At 44.6% G+C, this 22,784-nt stretch overlaps 1 protein-coding gene across 6 annotated transcripts in view; it reads right to left on the reverse strand.

The window, feature by feature from the left end:
• The window catches only part of LOC126278481 (transmembrane protein 26), a 113,651-nt gene that overhangs the window by 85,116 nt on the left and 5,751 nt on the right, over positions 1-22,784 (reverse strand). For all 6 annotated transcript variants that reach the window (XM_049978635.1, XM_049978636.1, XM_049978633.1 and 3 more), the window contains exon 2: positions 5,910-6,155. In XM_049978635.1, coding sequence (XP_049834592.1) covers positions 5,910-6,103 — 194 coding nt within the window. In that variant the 5' untranslated portion in view covers positions 6,104-6,155. The remainder of the gene's footprint in view (positions 1-5,909; positions 6,156-22,784) is intronic.

The following is a 22,784-nucleotide window of genomic DNA, read 5'->3' on the forward strand; positions in this document are numbered from 1 at the left end:
CACCATTCCTCAGTACAGAAGCTGAATTAGCAAAAACGAAACCGACCCCACTTTGCACAAACCAATCGAACTATTCTTTACTCACTTAATCTCCCCTCTTGACTGTTCTGTTGGCCTGGTAGCCAATCCACACACAGCACCGGGGTTCCCATGCTGGGAGAGCAAGCCTCCACTTTCCATAATCTGAGAGCAGCCCATCAGCAACTCAGAATCACTCTCGTGTGAAAATAGAATATTTTAGCTTAGGGAGGCGTCGTTCTCATGCTAACCTCGTTAAAAAGACCTCTATAAAGATGGGACCGCAGTCCCTCATTTACGGAGAGATCTAATCTTTCCAGGCCGACCATTTCCTGTGTCTGAAAAAAGTCTTCAGATTATTAGTAAGTCGTGCTACGAAAGACGTATGTTTTTTGCTGTTTGCTAAGAGAATCTACCGACTGCCCAGCGTCAAGGAGTTACAGTCTTGCCTGCACTAAACATGTGCACCAGACACTATCCGTACCGTCCCAGCTTCTAACATGAGAATGCACGGAGTTTTATGAGCTTACCACTATTTGCACGTTTCCCGCCAACTAGCCGTTTTCTTGACGGACTGCCAACTGGCTGAGGTAAAATGTATTGCGAACTGGCGTCCTCCTGTCAAACACTAAGCAGAATGAGGAGAGTGCTGCGGCCAGAAAATTCTCTGCTGGTATGATCCACAGAGTGCTGCCTCCAAGACTCACTCAGAATTTTTGTTCCCCAATCCATCTCCCTACCCTTTTCTCCACCACCTTTTCTACGGCCCCTCGGCTACAAGTTCTCTACATGCAGTAATGAGAACATTCTGCCCACAATCCCCTCGCGTTAAAAAGTCAAACGACACAAACAAAATTTAGTACTGGGAACACCTATAATATAGTTAATATGTTAAAGTGAGAGAGTGGCGTACCACCTCAGCTCTGTACCGAACATGCTATCTGCGCTCTACCAAACTTAGTACTAAAATAATCACATACAGTGCTGCATGAGCACAAGCACGATATCATTATTTTCTATCTAAAGTGGTCTTTAGATGATACAACGGACTCATCGCAGTGCTTATTTGCAGGAAAAACAGCGTTAGTTTCTTGGAGTCGCTAGAAAAAAAAAGAGTGTTACTTATAATCCGTCTTGTTTGCAAAATGTTTATTCATATGACCGGTTTCGGTTCGTATAGAACCATCTTCAGATCTGATATTACGGTTACAGGAGTAACCCGTCCAAATACAGCAACTTTCACATGCTGCGTCACTTTCGTATCTGATGTGACGCAGCATGTGAAAGTTTCTGTATTTGGACGGGTTACTCTTGTAACCGAAATATCAGATCTGAAGATGGTTCTGGATGAACCGAAACCGGTCATATGAATAAACATTTTGCAATGAAGACGGATTGTAAGTAACACTGTAAAATCACTGATTGCGGCTATCCTACCACACATTATGTCTGTTTTTGCAAAAACAAGAACAGTTGGACTGAGACAAAGGAATACAAAAGGAATACGCATTATTCGCCATATTAAAATAAACTGACTTCAGATCATGTGATGTACATTATGCGATTCCCGATACAGATATCACATCAAAAGGTATTCATAATAAAGTGACTCAATTTAGAACACACAATGATAAGCCAAATCATGATCACCATCCGCTTGGCGGCGTTGCGGACACGTGATGCAGTAAGAAAAATTCTAAGGCAGCGATCTGTTTCAGGCCTTCTCCTCACTCTACTTTTATCTGCGTACTGGATTTGCATACGAGGATCTTCCTACCTTGTGATTCGGTTTTTATTTGTAGACATTTAATTTGTATTGCGCGTTGAATACTGGAGTCATTAAGGCGTAGCTTATCTTCTATGTCGATAAATCATCTCTCTGTACCTAATTTGCCATTTCCTACTTGCAGTAGCTTTTCTGTGTAAGGTATCCGCCTGTGAGCTACGAGAAATACTGCTCACTGAGGACAGGAACAGGTGGAGCTCCCAAAGAGCTAGCTGTCGTTCAAAGTGCGGGTTTCACCGTTAACCAACCACATGAGGTGCCGGGCGTAACTTTCATTCCTAACCCTCCCGGAACATGCGATAATGGATGATGGAACGACTGACCAGCGCTTTCAGTAGCAGAAAACCGAGGAACGGTGGTGGAAGGAATGAGAACTTCGCCTATTTGTAAACTTTCCGTGGAATCTTCAGCTGTTCAGTTTCCAATGTCCCGCAGTATTTTGGTCTTCAGACACTGTTCCATAAGCTAAATGCTTGACGGCATGTGGGTCTGCAAAATTTACATCGTCTCCCCTTTCCGTGGGAGGGTGATAAACTTACACCAAAATTTCCAGAATACAAACAAGTCAGGTTATTGGGACGTCGTTATAGTCTTACACTGTTCTCGTTTCCGTAAACAGGTGTGTCATTGGTGCTGACATCTTTACCTTGTTGGTGGAATCTAGTGAACCGATTTCCAGGTCCCTCCTTGGAGAAGCAAGTAGTCCTATCTGGGATTGGCTACAAAGATAGTGCGGGCTGCCTTCTCGAGATCTGAAGGAACTCGATCAGAAATTACAGAGGCATTCTCGCTTGGAATCCTGGATTTGGACGCAACTGATGGATAACCACTCGTCAGTAGTTTTCTTCGGTTTTCTGCCAAACTCTTCGAAATTTTACTTAGACTGTACTCGGGACTTAGAGATTTTTTTCCGTGCCGCTACCGGTCGTCAGGAAGATGGGGTCCGCAGACCCATACCAGCCAAAGCTAGCGACCACACCACACTGGCCCACATCACGGCAGCACGGCGCGCGTCGACTCGTCAGCAGCCATCTCAGTGGCAGCCACGGCAAGACCGTGTTTGCAGTGCAACCCTCCAACTTTGGAAATCGCCACAAAGAAAAAGGAGCACTCCATTCCAATCTTCTCCTTCAGCTTATTCATAATTTGATCTACGCACTTCACACCGCTGTATGCGTGTGTTCGTCTGTTTGGTACTTGCTTCAAAGTGAATCTTTTCCGTTCTCAGATGACCACTCATATTTCGTTTCGTTGTTAAAGTTCACACGTCTGGTGGTGATGTTCCTGACTGTTTCTTTATTCCTTGATACTGTATGTCGTGTTGATTTTCATATAGTCTTTTTTTGTAATCTTATTTGTCTAATTACTAAGTTTTATATCACAGTTGAATACACCACTTGTGCCCTTTGTGTGCCCAGGCGTCAATTCAACCGTAATTGTCCAGCATCGTGTGGGTGACAACCCTAAAAATCATTCGTTTCTCTGATCACTGTTTTACTCTATTCATGCAAAAACATTCTAAAGTAGTTATAATCTCGCAAATAAATATGTTTTTGGTTAATTTGCATATTGTCTCAGTAAACCTCATATCTACCGGATGAAAATTCATGATTTCACAAACAGTAAAGCAACTTATTCGACTGAACGCCTGAATCTTTCAAGCACTAGAAATAGGCGGGGCTCTGACGAGTTCAGAAACTTATCATATTAAGTTTCCAATGCGAGTAACTTGATTTTTTACAGTAGCCTTTTAACTTCATAGGGGGTAATCTATCATTTTATATGATATGGTTGACAGAATTAGCAGCAAATGTAATCTGTATGTCCACGGAGCAGCTGATGAGGTTGTGTCCGCTTCTGGCAAAGTATGTAAGCGGAATAGACATTGATGGGGGAAATCTGTACCGTCACAAGACGTCACGCAGCCGCCACGCGCTAAAACCCGCGCCTTGCGCGGCACACGTGGTTGAGCAGCACTGAGGTGGCGCTGCGCCGCGTGCATCGCGAGACAGGCACCACTGAGCGAACCTTCCCACAACAGCTAGCAGAACGAGGAGTCTGGTTTCGGACGGAGAGTGAGTATATACCAGGAACAGAGTTCAATGGTCGAAGCAGCCGTTGGATGTAACTGCACGCTGTGGCTGCAACGAAGACTGTGTTGGCCGGAGAGTTGCGATACGGCGACACTGTTCGCATTTTGCTGCAGGGATATCTGGCTGGCTGTCACCGAAACAGAAAAGAGCGGAATAACCTGTATGAGTGTGTTACTAGACAGGTCTGTTTCCTTGTACTGTAGGTTTGTAAATGTTATTAAGTAGTATGCGCTGCTGTGTATACTGAGTGAATTCAGCCTTAAACGCACACATAAAACCAGTACTTGTCTTCGAACTCTCCTCCATATCTGTCAATTCTCGACTCCCCAAGTTTTTTAGGTGAATGTTCTTTTGGCCACTGAATCTGATTTCATTTAATTTTTTGTTATCTTCTATGCAATCAACCCGCTTCTTATTTAACTTTCAACTTGTATGTGATTCTTATTTGAACAGTATTTTTGTTATAAAAGTTCTCTTAAAGACTAAGTAAAATTGCTCCTTGCGTAATGGTTTTGTGTGTAACTTTCAATATGTGTATATTTTTAATCTTTTTTTTATTTCAATGCACCACTGGTACTTCCTGCGCCTTCACTGTAATGGAATTTCATACTATTACGTGATCATATCAGTGCTGACTAAATTTTTCTTGTTGAGTGGCTACTAAGTTGATTTGTTCGTCCATTTTGTAAGGGTTTTGACCTTCAAAAATTAATCGTGTATTAAATTTCCGAACTGTGCTATTTTCTATGAAAAAATAAATACTCAGAACTTGTTTAAATGAAATAAAAGTTATTAAGCCGCAAGAATCACTATCAGCTCAACTCAGTCATACCACTTCCTCAAACGGCATAAAATCCAGTGACGTTAGGGATTCTGGCAAAGAGCACATTGTTATGACCTGACTCTGTAAACGACCTTCTCAGAAACGGTGAACCAGGTGGGCTGTTCGTGTCCAACAGTCACGTGCATCTATGGAAAGGTTCACGCCTCATGACAGAACATGGAAGTCTGAGGTTTGCATCGTCCGTGAAGTAGGATAGGAGGCGATCTGCGGCAGAGCTAACACAGTATAATGCTCGTACAGGCACAAGCGTATCGGAGCACATCACTCAGCGCTCGCTTTTAAACATGGAGCTCCGCAACAGACTTTCCCTGCGCGTTCGCATATTGACCCAACCACATCGTTAATAACTATGATTGCAGTGGACACAGGAATATTCAGCTTAGTCCGTGGCTCTTTGGGAATCTGTCTCCTGGTCCGATGAATCGATTTTCTTGTTGCGCTAGGTCGATAGTCGTTTCGACACACGTATTATGCTATGGGCGACACTCACTCGGGTTTCCGTGAGACATGTGATAATAGCTGTGGACTACGTCAACATTATTGTGGAACAACTGCACCCCTTCAAGCTTGATGTTCAAAATGGTTCAAATGGCTCTGAGCAGTATGGAACTTAACATCTGAGGTCATCAGTCCCCTAGAACTTAGAACTACTTAAACATAACTAAGCTAAGGACATCACACACATCCATGCCCGAGGCAGGATTCGGCCGCGCGGTTCCAGACTGAAGCGCCTAGAACCGCTCGGCCACTTCGGCGAGCTTCAAGCTTGATATCTTCCCAGACAGCGACGTCGTCTTCCAGCAGAATAACTGTCGGTGTCACAAAGCCAGGACTTTGCTATTGTGGTTTCAGAACCATGACACTTAACTCAGTATGTATTGGCCACCAATTTTACGTGATCCGAAACATGTGGAACACGTCTTGAGTGCTACTGTGCCCTAGCTCCGCTCCTAAAAACCACCACCCTGTAATTCGCTGTCATATACCTGCAAGGAATAGCGGAGACCACGTAACAGAGAATCGCTGATGTACTGCTTTCCAGAAGTGGACCACCATTCTATTAAGTAAGTGGTCGTGATGTTTCGGCTCGTGTAGCTGGCAGCTATGAAGGAAAGCTAAATTCTCCTTCAGAATCTGATGAACTAGAAGCGCAACAAGCAGCTCTTACCACTTCCACTCCTGCGACTCTTTGATGGTGAGTGTGAAGACGCCCTCGAAGGCAAGCATGATGATGGGCGCGCAGAGGTACCAGAAGCGGGGGTCGCGCTTGAAGACGGTCACCTGCCAGATGGCGAGCAGCCCGTGGCCGCCGAACACGGCCCGCGTCGCCACCGCCTTGAGGGTCGCCAGCACGCGGGCCATGGCTGCGCTCACCAGCGTGGCCGCCGTCTCAGCTCTCACATTACCCCTCGCTCTGGAACACGGGAAGATTGGCCGTGCACTAGGTCTAACATATAATTAAAAAAGGCGATCGACACAGTGTAAGCCAAAGCATGCTAGTGCGTTGCTACTCGAGTCACGAGGTACTCGATCCCAGTAGCGGCTTTGTCGCTTCATAATTACTTCTTAAATTCTGAGCTGTCTCCTATGCTTCAGTACTTCTTTGCACTGCGTTTTGTTGTGGAGGAACTCCTGATCCAATGGTGTAGAACTGCAATGGACAGTAGTGGGAGACTATCAATGTCTCCCAAATTCATATAGTGTCTCTAGTATCGATAGAAGGCTGGAAGGCTATCGCACAACCATAACAAAAAGAAGAGAGATTCCTTGAAGGAATTAGAACTGTACCAGGAAGAAAGAAGAGTTGAAGCAGACAGCACATATTCAGGATAGGGTTAGAGTGTCCAGGAACATGGACCAAGAGATGTAGCAACTACCGAACATTTTTTGGGGAGTGTCTCACACTCGCTGCTGCAAGGACGTCCCATTAAAGTCGAGCAACTGTGGTTCCAGGGACCCTGAGCAGCCTCGTGGGGCGTGTCCTGGAATGCTACGTGCTGAACCTTAAGAAAGAGGAGAGGACTCCAGCCAGGAACACGGAGATTAAAGCACCTTTGCTTGGTTATCTCTCTCTCGTGCACTCGTCTTAACGTCTGCTGGAGACAAGAGCAACCTGCAAGGTAGGGCGTTAAGAGTAGGGGAAAAAGAAGAACGAAAAGATCTTCCTTTTTCTTTCAGAATAGATGGTGATGGCCATTTAGCAGAAGCAGTGTTACTAGATTTCTTTCCATTTTCTTGAGTTCACTGTATCACTCATTTTAATAGTATTTCTCGGAAATTCATTAACTTATTTTAACAGCGATTTGAGTATTCGAAATACATGACACATTGAAGCTAGACTGAATCTGTGTGAATTAGAAAAGTATCAAAAGCTGTGGCTGATACAAAAAGTTAGTAGGTAACAACGTAAGTTACGGATTATTACAAATTTAACTAAATAATGGCTCGGTATTCAATAGAACTGTAGAGTATAAGCTGTGTACCATAAAGGTACGGTTCGTAAAATGTGTTATTCTATTTAATAAATAAATGATGTTCTTTTCACGTCAGTAAAAGTACGATGGCGTGCTGAAAAGTAACACCTTCAAATTTTTTCGCGAGGGCTGTTAAAGATGGTTGAATAAAACAAAAATTACTAACGTTTGACATATACTCTTCACGTCACACTGCCGACGAACACATTTCTCCCAACAGCAGAGTAGTTGGTCGACACCGTCATAGTAGCATCTTTGGCTCTGTCGATGGAGCCATAATCTCACGTCTGCGTGCACCGCTTCATCACTATAAAATTGAAGTTCTAGGAGGCGTTCTTTAACTTTTGGAAACATGGAAATCGGACGGGGCCAAGTCAGGACAGTATGAACAGTGGTCGATAACAGTGAACTCAAAAAATCAAATTATTGCATATGCAACAGCGCTCGTGTGTCGTCTGGCATTGTCATACTAAAGAAGATTGTGCTCCACGCGAGGATGAACTATTCGAATTCGAATCTCGATTACAGCACGCTCTTTCTCACTCGCTGGCGTAGTTACGTTGCACATCGCCATACTACAAGCTACAATTCGGAGCCCTCTAGCGGCAGAGGGCTGGAAATAAGTTACATGAAGAATTAATGACTGTTTTATTTCAAAAGCTTCAAGAGTTTTCACATAAACTCTGAGTCTTCATTTTTCAGCACCCCATCGCATATTTTTAACTGTTAGGTCCTAAGTTTCTTTCTTTGATTCTGTTACTTTTTTCCAATTTTGGGTTGTCGTATATTAAATTCAATCTTCTACCATTCAATGGAAAAAATTCATTGTTTAAAAAATCTACAGGAAAGGTTTGTTGATACAGTGCGCCAGTGTTTAAAATAAGATGCGAAACTTTTCCTCACTGTCAATGTAACGCAGGCGTGGGAGGTTATTGGTACAGCCATTACATGGGAAAATTAATTTCGGCTGGGGTCACGACTGGATTCAGCATGAAGCTATGTGGTATACATACAATTTTAGAATTTTTTCAAGATCTTAGATTTAGAAAAAAATTAATTTACAACTTTTTTTCATTCTAAACTGTGTAGCAGTTCCTCTACTGCTGATTTATTCTGCACACGTTTTAGATTGTTTCGAACATCTTAGAAGCAGCAGATAACTAATTACGATCTGTTACTTTAATTGCTATTGGAGCCATCTATTGGTGTGATACAAAAATCGGACTATGGTGGCGATTACACAGTGCAGTCATATGCTGGTGACTGGGATTTGCATTACTTTCTTAAATTTTTTAAATAATTTTTAGAAAACTATCGACTTTTCAGTGTAGTCACCTGCTGGTGATGGGAGCAAGTAGGGTGTGGCAGCGGTTTTGTCTTTATTTACGTTTTCAGTGCTTGTGGGAAAGTGTACCCCGAAAAAACTCATTTGCAGCAAATAAGCATTATGATTTCGTTATTTATGTTTTATATGCAACCATTGGTTTTTAATTACTTGTAGAAAAGTATGATACTGCTCGTTCCAGTATTCCATGGCGAATGATACATGGCTTTAAATCGAAGTTACCAGCGTGAGGACTTGTGAATCAGTCCTGAAACGACTTTTTGTGAGTAACAGCTGCAGACAACACTCACGAGGTGTGTGGGAAAATGCGAGCTGAGAGTGTGAGGATGGCGAGTGCTCCATGAAAAATTTGCAGAAATGCAGGAAGAGCGCAGGTTGAGGGGGGGGGGGGGGGGGGGCACTGATGTGTGCAAAATATGACATGCATGCGAACTATACTGGAGTCTCGCTCCCACGATTACAAGGGGGGCGGGGGGCTTGGGGGCTGTGAGTGATTTATGTGAAATTTGCAGAAGTGTGGCGGAGGCCCTCACCTCCCCTCCTCTCCTCGATCTAGACATTCATCACAGGATGTCGTGATTCTTGGAATGAGCTGAGATTACGAAGTGTTCGACTGACATCAGTGAAAAGTGACATGCGGAGTTGTCCAGGGTGTAATATGAAACCAGTTGCAAATAAGTGCTGACAGATAGTGAGTCAGCGTTTTTTGCCAGAACCAGTCCTACCCTACTACTTGCATAGCTATCCAGTTCCACATACCTCCGGAAACATACCAAAGACTTGTCGGATTCCTATCACGCAGAACCACTGTTTTACACCGTTCTAAAGGTGGCCAACTTGCTATCAGATAGGTGGTCATAAATGGTTTGGCTCAACAGTATATTTTGTACAAATAACACTTAGAGAACTTCTATCTTGGTACGGACAAAGTTGATCCGTATTTCTGTGCATCCCATGAATACCCGCAAGAAAGGGTTACAAAGTCTGCGTTCTAACGAGGCAACGGAAGTCCACCCTTAACCCTCTATTTCCAAAGAACCTCTTCACCCGAAATGGTACGCAATGCATCATCGACTGCAGAGTAACGTTGCTGAATCCTGTAACTTGTTTGCGACGTTTAAAGTGGAGTTTGCTTGGTGTCGAATATTTTGAGGAGAAAAAAATCAGGTGATGAAACAGCTCCTGCTCCGTCACCATCACCACCAACGAATTATTGATTACGTCACTCTTCCGAATATTCGTAACTTTAGCTTGCTCGTTTCTGTAATAAGAGTCTTTACCATTATTGTACGAAGCTACGACTGGATACGATATTACTCCTTTTAATTCTTTAGTCATTGACGTCTGCCTGTCCTAAATCTGAAGATTTAGTGAAAATACGTGTTTGAGCCACTTCGGCGCAGGTATATTAACACCGTCACTGCTGAGACTGTTTTCACTCTCGCACTTCTGTCAGAGCTTATTTGTTTTACTAGCAAAAATATCCTGTTAGAGCGAAGTTCTCTGTTTATTATTCTACCTTCCACTACGCGAAACCACTCAGCATTCTTCAATTCTCTACGCTAGTGTTAAGTCCACAGAATGTGTGTTTCATGTTTCCGCTGCAAACACGGAACTAAATTCAACTCTTATTGTGCACTGAAAACACTGTATACGACGCTCACTAAGGTTACAATTATTTCTCTTAATTAGCAGTAATACATATGGAGCGCACAGCCTCCGCAGGTAGCAAAAATAGAGAGGATCTACGAGATTACGCTGTTCCCAGTTTTGAGAGGCTAGACTGATGCTGCAGCTTTAGCCACCGACACTGTGTGCAGATGGAGATTCGAATGACATGTAGCGTCCACCTTTGACATCTATTTGAGATTTGTAAATTCCGAGTTTTTACTAGCGCGTAAGTACTCACGATATGCAGCTGTGTAACACGGCTTAACGATTGTATTATTAATACCTTTCGCTGATTTTACCTTTTGTTCTCTATATACAAAGTATTAACACAAGTAGTAGCAACAATGTATTATTTCTCAGTTTGCTGATGTTTATGATAAACTTTTTATTTTTCTAAGGAAAATTCGACATGGACGGTTCCGTCTGGCCAGGTGTTGCCGAACGGTAAGGAAAGTTGTTTTTTATTCTCAGGAATTTTCTTGGTCAAGCAGGCAACTTTGGTTTCATCAACAAGTTACCACTGGCAATACAACAAGTATTATACTGTACTGAAGTTTTCCAACGTCTCCGGCCTGGAGCTAACAGAAACACGCTGCTACTACTCAGTGCGTTGAGGCGTTTGATTTGTTTTAGGGCGCAAAAACAACCTAGGTCGTACGCGTCCATGTCAAAACAGTAAAACACGAATCCGAAGAGAGAAGTTAAGAACGACTGCACATCAATCCCAAACGACGCAAGAGAAGACAGAGAAAAATAGGGACGTAGCGAAAGGTTTATAAAATAAGCCATAACGAAAGGGAGGTCCAGAACTAAAAATTAAATGGACTTCACCACATTGCTGCGGCGGATAAAAAGTAAAATGTGATCGACAGCGAGCACGTCATATAGGCTAAAACCGCAAAAATAAACCGAAAAGTTTGCGGTTTAAAAAAGGATATTCCGTCGGTAAATGGCGGACAACAGAGTTGGGCGCAATGTGCACAAAGTGGTGGGGAAGCACTACTTCACAAATGGGGATATCTAAGAATACAGTGTCCAATACGCAACCTAGTTAAAATGATCTTGCGGCAAGAGGGCCTAGACGAGGTCGTCAAAGCCTCTGGAAAAGGCATAATACCCCGGAGCGTGTTCCCAGTGGTGATGCCAAAATGACACCACCCGTTGACATACGGCAACAGAGACTTCGGAGGGAATGTAAGAATAGCGGGCAGAGGTACCAGGACTGCAGCCTTGTCAGAAACGTCAGCGGCCACGTTTCCTGTCCGACCGACGTGACCAGGAACCCACATAAATAGCACAGTGGCTCCACACAGGGTGAGCAAGTGACAACTTTCCCAGACCCGTTGCACTAAAGGATGGGCAGTGTACAGCACACAGACTTTGAATGGCGCTGAAAGAGTGTGAGCAGACGACGCAACTGAAAAGCCTGTGTCGTCAGATGTACTCTGTGGCCTCATACATGGCAAAGAGCTCTGCTGTAAATACTGAGAAGTGTTCAAGAAGCCGATACCGAAAAACTTCGGCGCCAGTGGCGAAGACACACCCGACACCACACTCAGTCCCAGAGCCGTCAGTGTACACGAACGTAGTATCGCGAAGTTCCATGCGAAGATCGTAAAACTGAAGGCCATAGAGCGAGGCTGAAGAAGTGTCCTTAGGAAGCAAATGAAGGCCAAGGTCGTGAAAGCGTCACATCCACATGGAAAGTCGCAGGTAGTGTGAAGTTAAGCTGCCGGAGCAAGAGCTCAAAGCGAACTCCAGGGGGTAACAGAGAAGAAGGCAAAGCATAGGTGCACGCAAGTGACAGACAAACGGTATGCATAACCGCTGAGAAGAAAGTCACGCCCAAGGACAGCGGTAGTTCAGCGTACAACTCTCAACCCGGCTGGTGTAAATGGCGCCAGTGGCCAAATGCATGCCACGATGGCGGATAGTATTGAGAAGGCGCAAGAGAGACGGAAGTGCAGATGCATAAACGAAGTGCCCATAGTCTAGTTTCGAATGGACAGGGGACCAGTACAAACGGAAGAGGGTGGTTCGATCGGCACCCCAGGAAGTACCATTGAGGACACCTAGGATGGAGGGAATGCATACAGTGGGCTGCAAGAATTTCGTAGTTTCAACGAACAGAAGAGCAATAGGCCCAAGACGTGAAGACGGTGGTAGAAACCAACTGCGCCACCAGAAATTTATACAAACAGTTTTATCAGTGGAAAAACGAAAGCCACTGTCGATGCTCCATGAGTATAGGCGATCGAGACATAGCTGAAGACGCCGCTCAGTCAGACAGCCCTGTGGAGAACTGCAACAGATGGTAACATTGTCATCAAAAAGGAAGCCGGAGACGCCCGGCTGGAGGCAGGCCATTATTGGGTTACCGGTGACAACAAAGAGGACGACGCTCAGGACGGAACCGTGAGGCACACCGTTTTCCTGGATAAAGGCATCCAACAATGCAGAACCCACACGATCCTTGAAAACTAGGTCTTTTAAAAATTCCTCAAGGAAAAGGGGCAGGCGGTCACGGAAGCCCGGCGTGTAAGGAGTACAGAGTTTGCTAGACCTTCAGCAGGTGTAGTAGATTTTCTCCAAATCGAAAGAAACGGCCATAGTCCGGGATTTCCTCAGGAAACCATTCATGACTTAGATAGACGAGGTGACGAGATGGTCAACTGTAGAATGGCGCGCTCAACGTTCGCACTGTTCAGTGGTTAGTAAATTGCCTGACTCGCGCCACCACACCAACCAGGCATGAATCATACGTTCCTTCACCTTGCGAACACAGCTGGTGAGAGAAATGAGGCGGTAGCTAGAAGGAAAGAGTTTGTCCTTACCAGGCTTAGGTATGGGAATGACCGTAGTTTCATGGTAGCATTTGGGAAACGTGCCGTCTGACCATATGTGGCTGTACGTATTAATCAGAAAATGCTTGCCCGCAAGAGAAAGGTGCTGCAACAGCTGAATCTGAACATCGTCTGGCCCTAGGGTGGAGAATCGGGATGAAATAAGAGCGTGATCTAGCTCCCTCACAGTAAAGGCGCCATTGTAGCACTCATGATTCGGAGAAGGGAAGGGTATTGCCCGACTCTTCCGCTAGTTTCTGATCGAGGGAGGCAGGGTGATAGTGGGAGGTGCTCAATCTCAGCAAAATAGAGGCTTAAGGTGTTTAAGATAGCAATAACGTTCACCATGACATCGACTTCAACTGTCCGGCCGGGAATTGGGGAACGGTTCTTGGTCCCAGAGAACCGTCGGAGGTTGGCTCACACCACGGAAGAGGGAGTGGCACTGTTAAAAGAAGTAGTGAATGAAATCCAGCCAACATTTTTGCTACGACACTGTGCACGTATCTGTTTATAATGAATGCAGTTAGCCATCGTAGGATGACGGTTAAAAACCCGGAGAGCACGACTCTGCTCGCGAATTGCGTCGCGGCTCGTTTTAGTCCACCAAGGGACCGGGACACAGCATGGTATAGAGGAAGTTAGGGTTAAAAAATGGTTCAAATGGCTCTGAGCACTATGCGACTTAACTTCTGAGGTCATCAGTCGCCTAGAACTTAGAACTACTTAAACGTAACTAACCTAAGGACATCACACGCAATCATGCCAGAGGCAGGATTCGAACCTGCGACCGTAGCGGTCGCTCGGCTCCAGACTGTAGCGGCTAGAACCGCGCGGTCACTCCGGCCGGCAGAAGTGTAAGGAATGGAACGTTCTGCGGCTGTAAGGATAACGTTTGTAAGTTATTCCACTTGGTCACCACAACTGGGGAAATCTTTTTCATAGAAGGTCGCCAGAGAGAAGTAAAGGCTCCAGTCGGTCTTAATAAGCTTCCATTTGAGTGAGTACGGAGGTGGCGTGGGAGTCAGCAAACAGATAGCACACGAGAAATGATCACTCGAGTGTGCGCTAGAGACGATGAGCAAGCTGGGCACTGCAGAAGGATACGTCCAAGTGGGAACAGGTGTGCGAGGAGTCTGATAGGAACGTGTGTGCCCCTGTGTTAAGGCAGAAGAGGTTAAGTTGATTAAGGAGGTCGGCCAAGAGGGCGCCTCTCATACGTTCTGCGAGAACCCCACAGGGGATGGTGCACATTGAAGTCACCGAGCAGCAGACAGGAGTGAGATAGCTGCCCATTAAGCTGAAGGAAGTCTGCCCTGATGACATCCAATGATGGAGGTATGTAAACGTTACAAAGGTAAAAGGTCAAGTGATTAAGGAAAAGGCGAACTGCAACAGCTTGAAAACGAGTGGTCAGGAAGGTGAGTGGACTATGATCATCATCCCACATGAGCAGCATCCCTTATGAGCAGCATGACTCCCCCATGGGATGGAATACCGACCTCGAGGATAAGGTCAAACGATCCAGGAGAACTGCGAAGCCCAAAGCGGTCGCGAGGACGCAGTTTTGTTTCGTGGAGGCAGAGAACAAGTGGACGCTGCGATTCTAAGAGCAGATGTAAATCCTCTTTGTTCGATCGAAGACCGCAAACGTTCCATTGGAAGAGAATCATGACGAGGAAAAAATAAGTGGGTGTCTACTCGGTCAGCCTGCGAAGACCCGCTACTTCAGGGCACAGAGAAAGGATAATCCTGCTCCAAGAGATCTACGGAAGCGTTGGCCTCCTCCTGCTGTCGGCCAGCGAAGTCCAACGCTGAAAAACGGTTGGTGGTGCGCACTGGGGACACGGAGGTCGGCCAGGCGAGGATATCACGTGACGACACTGTCGAAGTAGTTCTTAGAGTCGGCGAAGGAGAATACCGTTTGCCTTTGTTGGACTACTTCGAGCATTTCCAGTTAGCAGAGGAAGTCTAAGATGTTGGTTGGCTGTAGGGACGTAGGAAGTCGTCATTTCCGGCCTGCCGGTTGTGTAGCTGATGACTTCGACCCTTGGGGACAAGAGCTTGATGGCATATTGCACAGCTGGACGAGGAGACAGCGGGACTACCATGACACTGGGGGATTTCACAATGTCAGTACTGAATTCGAGGTTGCATGTCTGAGTGGCCATATCCTTCAGCGAGCGAGATGTAGCAAGAACCGTATTGTATGTTCCAGACGGTAGAAAGCAAGATTTGCGACTCGCCAATAACTAGCGAAGGACCGGTTAAGGTGCTTTTCCCTTTACCTGGATCTCCTGGACAGCCCATTTACCGAGATACGTGAAACAATCTGGAGAGTTGGTGGCGTGGTCTCCATTGCAGTTGATACAGTGGGGGGAAAGAGGTGGAAAATCGCCCTCTTGCGCATCCCTACCACAGATTATACATTTGGCCAGGTGTCGACAAGGCGTTCTAGTGTGGTTGAAACGATGACACTGGTAGCAGAGCATCGGATTCGGAGTATACGGTCGGACTGTGATAACTTCATAGCCTGCTTTCATCTCGGATGGAAGCACATTTCTGTCGAACGTGACAAGAAGAGTGCGTGTTGTCACTAAGGAGGCATCTACCTTTTTAGTCACCTAATCTTAGAGGAACGTTTGGATTTCAGCCTCGTTCAGACAATCGAGCAGCCAAACGTAAATAACACCACGATAAGAATTCTGAGTTCTATAGTCGCGGGCACGAACATGATAGCTGTGGAAAAGCGAAGCGGCAATCAGTTGTGCTTGGGAATCAGAAGTCGTCTCCAAAGGCAAAGTGCCACTGCATAAACGAGAGCAGTATTTGACAGGACTGGAAATTGCATCAACACCTTTCGGGATTGGAGGCGGATTTACCGTTGCAAAGGGCTGACAGTCTTCAGTACGTGAAACCATGAGGAACCGTGGTGTAGCTGGGAGGGTCCTTGAATTGGTATCTTCATAAGGTTTACGTTTCGAAGACGTGGGATACAAAGATGATGACTGGCTCACTGTGTGAGAAAATCCCTCTTGATTGGCAGCATCTCCTATGCAACCACCTTAGACGATTGTACACACTTCAGGTCACGCCTCCCAAACACCTGACAGAGGGAACACTTCGAATTTTGGGAAGGTAGCAGCTCAGGCAATCACCCCTCCCTGCGCCTGGCTTTTACCAGGGGGTACGTCTGAACCCTACCTGTCAACCCAGGGCTGAAAATTACGCGTTGCCCAGTCACATGTTATGCGTCAGGCGCGTGGTCCGGTCTTCAGGAGCGCACAGGGAGAAAGAAGAAAAAGAACCTCAAATTCCGAAGCGGAGGAAAGATAGGAGAATGTAACGAAGAATGGATAAAGGAAAGTAAAACAGTGGTGAGACTGTTCTGATGTCAGCTACGGACAATGCGGAAATACCCAAACACACCACAGACATGTTCCCCAGGGGAAGGGAGAAAGAACAGCAAGAGGACAGAAATTCAGCACGGAAGAGCAAAGATGTTGCGAAGGCTGGGGCTCCTTGGCAACCAAGCACGAACCCGCCAAACGGCAGCGAGCGGCAAGCCCTGGGGGGAGAGGCGTAGATGGGTTATTATCCTTTATCCCGTTTGCTTTTGTTTTTATTACGCAGTAAAAATTTTATGTTAAAACAGCTGTAACTGTGAATTTATCGCTAGACTTCTATCATGATAATGTTATACGAGGCTTTGAGAAAGAGTCAAACTACAAGCGGTGCGTCGATGTAGCTATTACGTCGACACCTGCGTAATAGCTGTACGTGTATAATAATTTGCGCTTGTCACACAGTCACCGAAATCGATGTGTAAAATAAAGGATTTCAGTATTTACGACCGATGCTGCCATATATCCAAAATATATTGCGTAATGTAAGTCACATGTAAACTCAACGACTGCCATAAACAATGCAGTGTCTTGCATGTAGGGCATTCAGAGGACTAATCTTACGCACTTCGGAGTAGCAAAGCCGCCAGCAGCGAAAACGGAACGGTCAAAAACCACATAGAAAACCAATCAAATTTTACAGCTCTGGTCACACACGCGTAGTATTAATCCTAGAGATTTACCTACTGTACACCTTTGATATCTCGTAAGGTTTCTCTTCTATTGTTTCTGGTGTCATCTCTGTTACAATAAATTGGTAGCCAAGATCCCAGGAATTCTTTTTATTCCATGATTTCCGGTTTCGGCGAAACTAAAGCCTTCATCATCGGATCTGTTACAAGCGCAAGTCGACCAAGCGTGCTTACGCGTTTATATTCCCAGTTGTTCCGCACGTTGTTGTACTATTTAAAATTTTTCTCTCGATGCCCGATTTTGGAATTCTGGTTGCATTTCGACCTCATACAAAGCGATGTCCTTAAGGGACGCGGACTTTAACAGATAGCGTTTTCATCTACCCATTGTATTAGGTTAAATGAGTTATTGTTTCCAGAATGAATTTTCACTTTACAGCGGAGTGTGTACTTGCTTGAAAGTTCCTGGTTGATTTATGTGCCCGAACGGGAACGTGGGATCTTTGCCTCTCAAGAAAGTGCAATAACGACAGAGGTATCCAAGTACGACTCACGACTCGCCCTCATTTGCTTCACATCCGACAGTGACTCTTCTCCCATCTTCCAGGTTTAACAAAATTTGTCTTGAAAAGGTCCCAGGTTCGAATCCCGATCAGGCACATCGTTTTAATCCGCCAGGTAGGTTCATTATTAATTTGTTTCGATATACTCCAAACCACAAGTTGTAAAATATTTCTATGGATATTGAGAGTAGGCTGCCACAATTTCAGTGATATTATGCGCTCCATACCCTAGATAGCGGTAGCAAAAACTGAACGTGAATTCAAAACTTATGTTGTTGAGAGAGTGTTGTTATAATGAAATTATATATATTAATACTTCTTTACCTAATATTAAGCAGTGTTAAAATAAAACCACAACGTTTTGTAGATCAATAGCAACGTATTTTACAGGCGCTGGGATGAAAACGCTACATGTTTATTAAATCCAGGTCCTCTTACGGAAACAAAGAAAAGTTCAAACGCTTTTAATCCACGGTCTCGTTCTTTTGTGTCTCTGAGATACTTACCTGGAATGAGGTTTAACACACACATTCCCTATGAAAACCACACTTGGTTAGTACGATTATCTAATCAGCCTCTGCGATATGACCAAATGTACAGACTTAAGTTAAATCTGTAAATCAGAAATTCTTGCGATCGTACCGTATGCGCAGTTCACGAAGTTCGGCCGCCACGGATGATGGATTGTTGATGAGAAACTTCGATCGTCATCCTTTATAACGAGACCAATATCGTATCGCGTCTACTTAAAAAGTGTTCTAGAAGAAATAGTAAAGTTTTTGGAGCTGATAGTATAAATTAATTTTAATAAAATATTCCATATAACACGTTTCCGATTTTTATTTATTAAAATTTAACCAATTCAGAAGATATAAGGCAAAGGAAAATGATTAAAGTTGATTTTCATTAATTCCATTTCCAACTACAATGTATTTTCGAAATCTATTGACAACGCTCCGTGAGGTCATCTTGGCGTTCTTTATGTGTACACCACTAGTAGGTACGCAAATAACAGCATGCGCTACCAATATGATCCAAACAGCAGCGTATAAAAGCGTGATTTTTGCATGACTCTTCGTCGGGTTTTCTTGGGAATAGAAAGGTAGGGTCAAGTGTTTTAGATAGCCCTTGGGCTAGGAACCATTTGTATGCTCAACATAAGGATTGTCTTACTGTAACTAACCTATGGTACAGGATCAAAGTTTGAACATTACACACTTCCTCCAGCTTGGGCAAATGGAGCAAATCGTTTGGTTAGATGTTGTTTACGATGCGCCTTAAGGGGTGTAAGGAGTCATCACGTATTTCATGGGTGGTTCCTGAGAAAATCGTAAAGCGTTTTTCACCAGTTTTTTTTCACGTCAGCAGTTGATATCCGAACAAATAATCGCAGAAAATTGGTCAAATTTTAACGGTGTATTGCCTTTGAATTTATCTAGATGCTACATCTCGTTTTCAGAAAACTCTACCCGTTATTGTGAAACACCACAAAATCATGGTTTTTGGGCGCCAAAATCGAATCGAGGATTACTATGCATAGCAAAAAGCTGAAATTTTTACGATTTATTTTTAAGATCTCTATCTCGAGAATCCTTGAAACTTTTCTTGGCATACTTAACCCTTGTAGAGATACAGATGTTCAAATTTACCCTGCTTGTAAACGTAAAATACGCACGTAAAATCCGGTGTGCGGCGAAAACTTAATTTATAAAGTAACGTAGCGTGGAGACATATTCTGTCAAGTATCTATGTTATCGCTAGAAGGGTTCTGCGAACCCTATGTTATATTATTAAAGCACATGGGAAATTTCTGTGCACGTAAAATTCGTTCTGAGTGAAAAAATTAGTTCGTTTATGTAAAACTGAAACAGCGCAAAACTATCAAACATTTACTGTCCTGTAAAGTTTTGTTTTTTTCATACGAATGGCAAGACTTGCTGCAACAGGAGGAGAAGGAATTAGCGGAAAAGTGCTCCAATAGAAACGCAAAAAAGAGAGTACGCTCCTGTTTAAAAGACTGACTGAAAAATGGCGTACCAGTAACCTCATTCTACTTTCCTCGGCCACCTTTAAAAATTTTCAAAAATTTTGGTCTACGAAAATCCAGGCTTTTTTATGCTGCGGCAATGGCAAAAAGAAGGAAAAGTAAAACTATTGGAAGATGGTAGGCAGTAGTTGTGGTACAGAAAGAGCGAAGGAGACAATGATAGTGCGAGCGAAAGAGTGGTTGTGGAATTTTGTCGACGCTGAGAGAACAGTGCAAGGAAAAGAGAGAAGGAGTCACTGCCGGTGGAAGAGGAACAAACAGAAGGAGGAACGGTAAGTGGGTGAGAGCTAGTGATGGTGAGAGACTGAGTCTATGACAATGAGAAGGGGGAGAGGGGGGGAGGAGGAGGAGGAGGGGGAGAGAGAGAGAGAGAGAGAGAGAGAGAGAGAGAGAGAGGAGAGAGGGAGAGAGGGAGAGAGAGAGAGAGAGAGAGAGAGAGAGAGAGAGAGAGAGAGAGATGAGAGAGAGAGAGAGAGAGAGAATGAGCGAGGCAGAGAGGAGGCGGCACTGACAGTGAAAGACAGCAGTGTCAGGACACAACGAAGACGACGATGGGTGCCCTAGAGGAGACAGTCAGAGAGGCACACGTAACGACTAGAATGTGCCGGGGATCCATCATGCTGGAATAATATACCCATCCTTGTAGGGAAAGTAACATGTTCAAGAATGCTGGAAGCTCGTCTTCTACAATGTCTATATTAAGCGGTGCTCTTAGGATGATGCGGTAATACAGAAGTTAACTCATCTATCACACCACACATTTACACTGAAGCGTTCTTGAAAATGTGTGTCTACAGGCGCATGTGTTTTTGTGGAATCACCGATGTGTGTTACAACTTATTGAGAGCGTAATGACAAAGTGCCTACATCAGCCATCTGTAACTAGCCAGACAAAATTCCAACTATCTACCATAATCTCCTTGAACCCATTTCAGATAAGGACAGAGGCCACGCGTACCTTATGTCCGCCAGTCTTATACGTGGAACACAGATACGAACTGAAACTCAGCGTCTGATTGGTAAACAACAACAGTAATGAAACTTCCTGGCAGATTAAAACTGTGTGCCCGACCGAGACTCGAACTCGGGACCTTTGCCTTTCGCGGGCAAGTGCTCTACCAACTGAGCTACCGAAGCACGACTCACGACCGGTACTCACAGCTTTACTTCTGCCAGTGCCTCGTCTCCTACCTTCCAAACTTTACAGAAGCTCTCCTGCGAACCTTGCAGAACTAGCACTCCTGAAAGAAAGGATATTGCGGAGACATGGCTTAGCCACAGCCTGGGGGTTGTTTCCAGAATGAGATTTTCACTCTGCAGCGGAGTGTGCGCTGATATGAAACTTCCTGGCAGATTAAAACTGTGTGCCCGACCGAGACTCTAACTCGGGACCTTTGCCTTTTGCGGGCAAGTGCTCTACCAACTGAGCTACCGAAGTCTCGGTCGGGCACACAGTTTTAATCTGCCAGGAAGTTTCATATCAGCGCACACTCCGCTGCAGAGTGAAAATCTCATTCTGGAAACAACCCCCAGGCTGTGGCTAAGCCATGTCTCCGCAATATCCTTTCTTTCAGGAGTGCTAGTTCTGCAAGGTTCGCAGGAGAGCTTCTGTAAAGTTTGGAAGGTAGGAGACGAGGCACTGGCAGAAGTAAAGCTGTGAGTACCGGTCGTGAGTCGTGCTTCGGTAGCTCATTTGGTAGAGCACTTGCCCGCGAAAGGCAAAGGTCCCGAGTTCGAGTCTCGGTCGGGCACACAGTTTTAATCTGCCAGGAAGTTTCATATCAGCGCACACTCCGCTGCAGAGTGAAAATCTCATTCTGGAAACAACAGTAATTTCTACTAACGGAGTAATATGTTTTAACGATTCATACTGTTAACCTACATGTTTAACTAAGGTAAGACTGTTGGGTACTCCACAAGTATCACACAGTTACATAAAAACACACTAATTTCGTGTTCTGCAGATAGTCGTCAACCGTATTCTCCACAAGTAGCAGTAGCAGCGTTTCTATTATCAAACCCTACATAAATACCATAACGTCATTCTGTAACCCGCTTCTCCTTTTCCATTAAAAATACTCGCAGTACTTTGGTTGTCTAAAATTAATAGGCGTCGGACTTTTCGGCTTTGTCAACAAATGAGAGCGAACTTACATCCAATGCACACTAGCCAGATCTAAAAGTTCCTGACCGTGAGCTTTCTGCTATAACTCTGTTCGTAAAACACTACCAGTAACATGGATTTTATGAACGCTTGATTTATTGTATTTTAGTCGCAAGTTTTATGTCCCTACGTAATCTATTCTTAGTCATTCTACAGACACAGTCGTTCACTAAATACCACTTGGTTTGAACTAGCCATTGCTGTTCGTTACTTTATAACAACCATTGAATTAAATGTTATTTTCTGAGTAATGAAATACTGCAAATTATGAAATTTTCCCGAGGTATTAAAAATGGCTTCTCGATAAGTGCTGTCCACTCTCCCATCTAAAGACCCACATTCACCAATACCGCGGCCTTATAATGGGCCTTCCCACCAGCGACGCTAGTTCACAGAAGCAGAGATGCGTAAGGGTAGATTCGGTCCGTCAGGGACAGGGTCGATGTTCTTCCTTTACAGTACTCAGCACTTGTTAACAGGCGTGGAATACCTGAACGATACAGTGCAATTGCCTAACAAATCGAAATCATAGCTGAAAAATTCAGCTCAAGCACAACTTCACAACTTTAAAGAAATTCGATCGATAAATAAACCCGTATGAACTTTGGTCCTCAACTCGTGGCCGTACGGTAGCGCTCTCGCTTACCACGCCCGGGTTCGATACCCGGCAGGGTCAGGGATTTTCTCTGCCTCGTGATGACTGGTTGTTGTGTGCTGTCCTTAGGTTAGTTAGGTTTAAGTAGTTCTAAGCTCTAGGGGACTGATGACCATAGATGTTGATCAAGTCCCATAGTACTCAGAACCATTTGAACTGGAGTACCAAAGCGCGAAATGAAAACTTCTCTGTAACCAGCTACATCCCTATATTCAATAAAAACTGGATCCATATAATAGGGAATG

The sequence above is a fragment of the Schistocerca gregaria genome, chromosome 6 (assembly GCF_023897955.1).
Source record: "Schistocerca gregaria isolate iqSchGreg1 chromosome 6, iqSchGreg1.2, whole genome shotgun sequence".
NCBI lineage: Eukaryota > Metazoa > Arthropoda > Insecta > Orthoptera > Acrididae > Schistocerca > Schistocerca gregaria.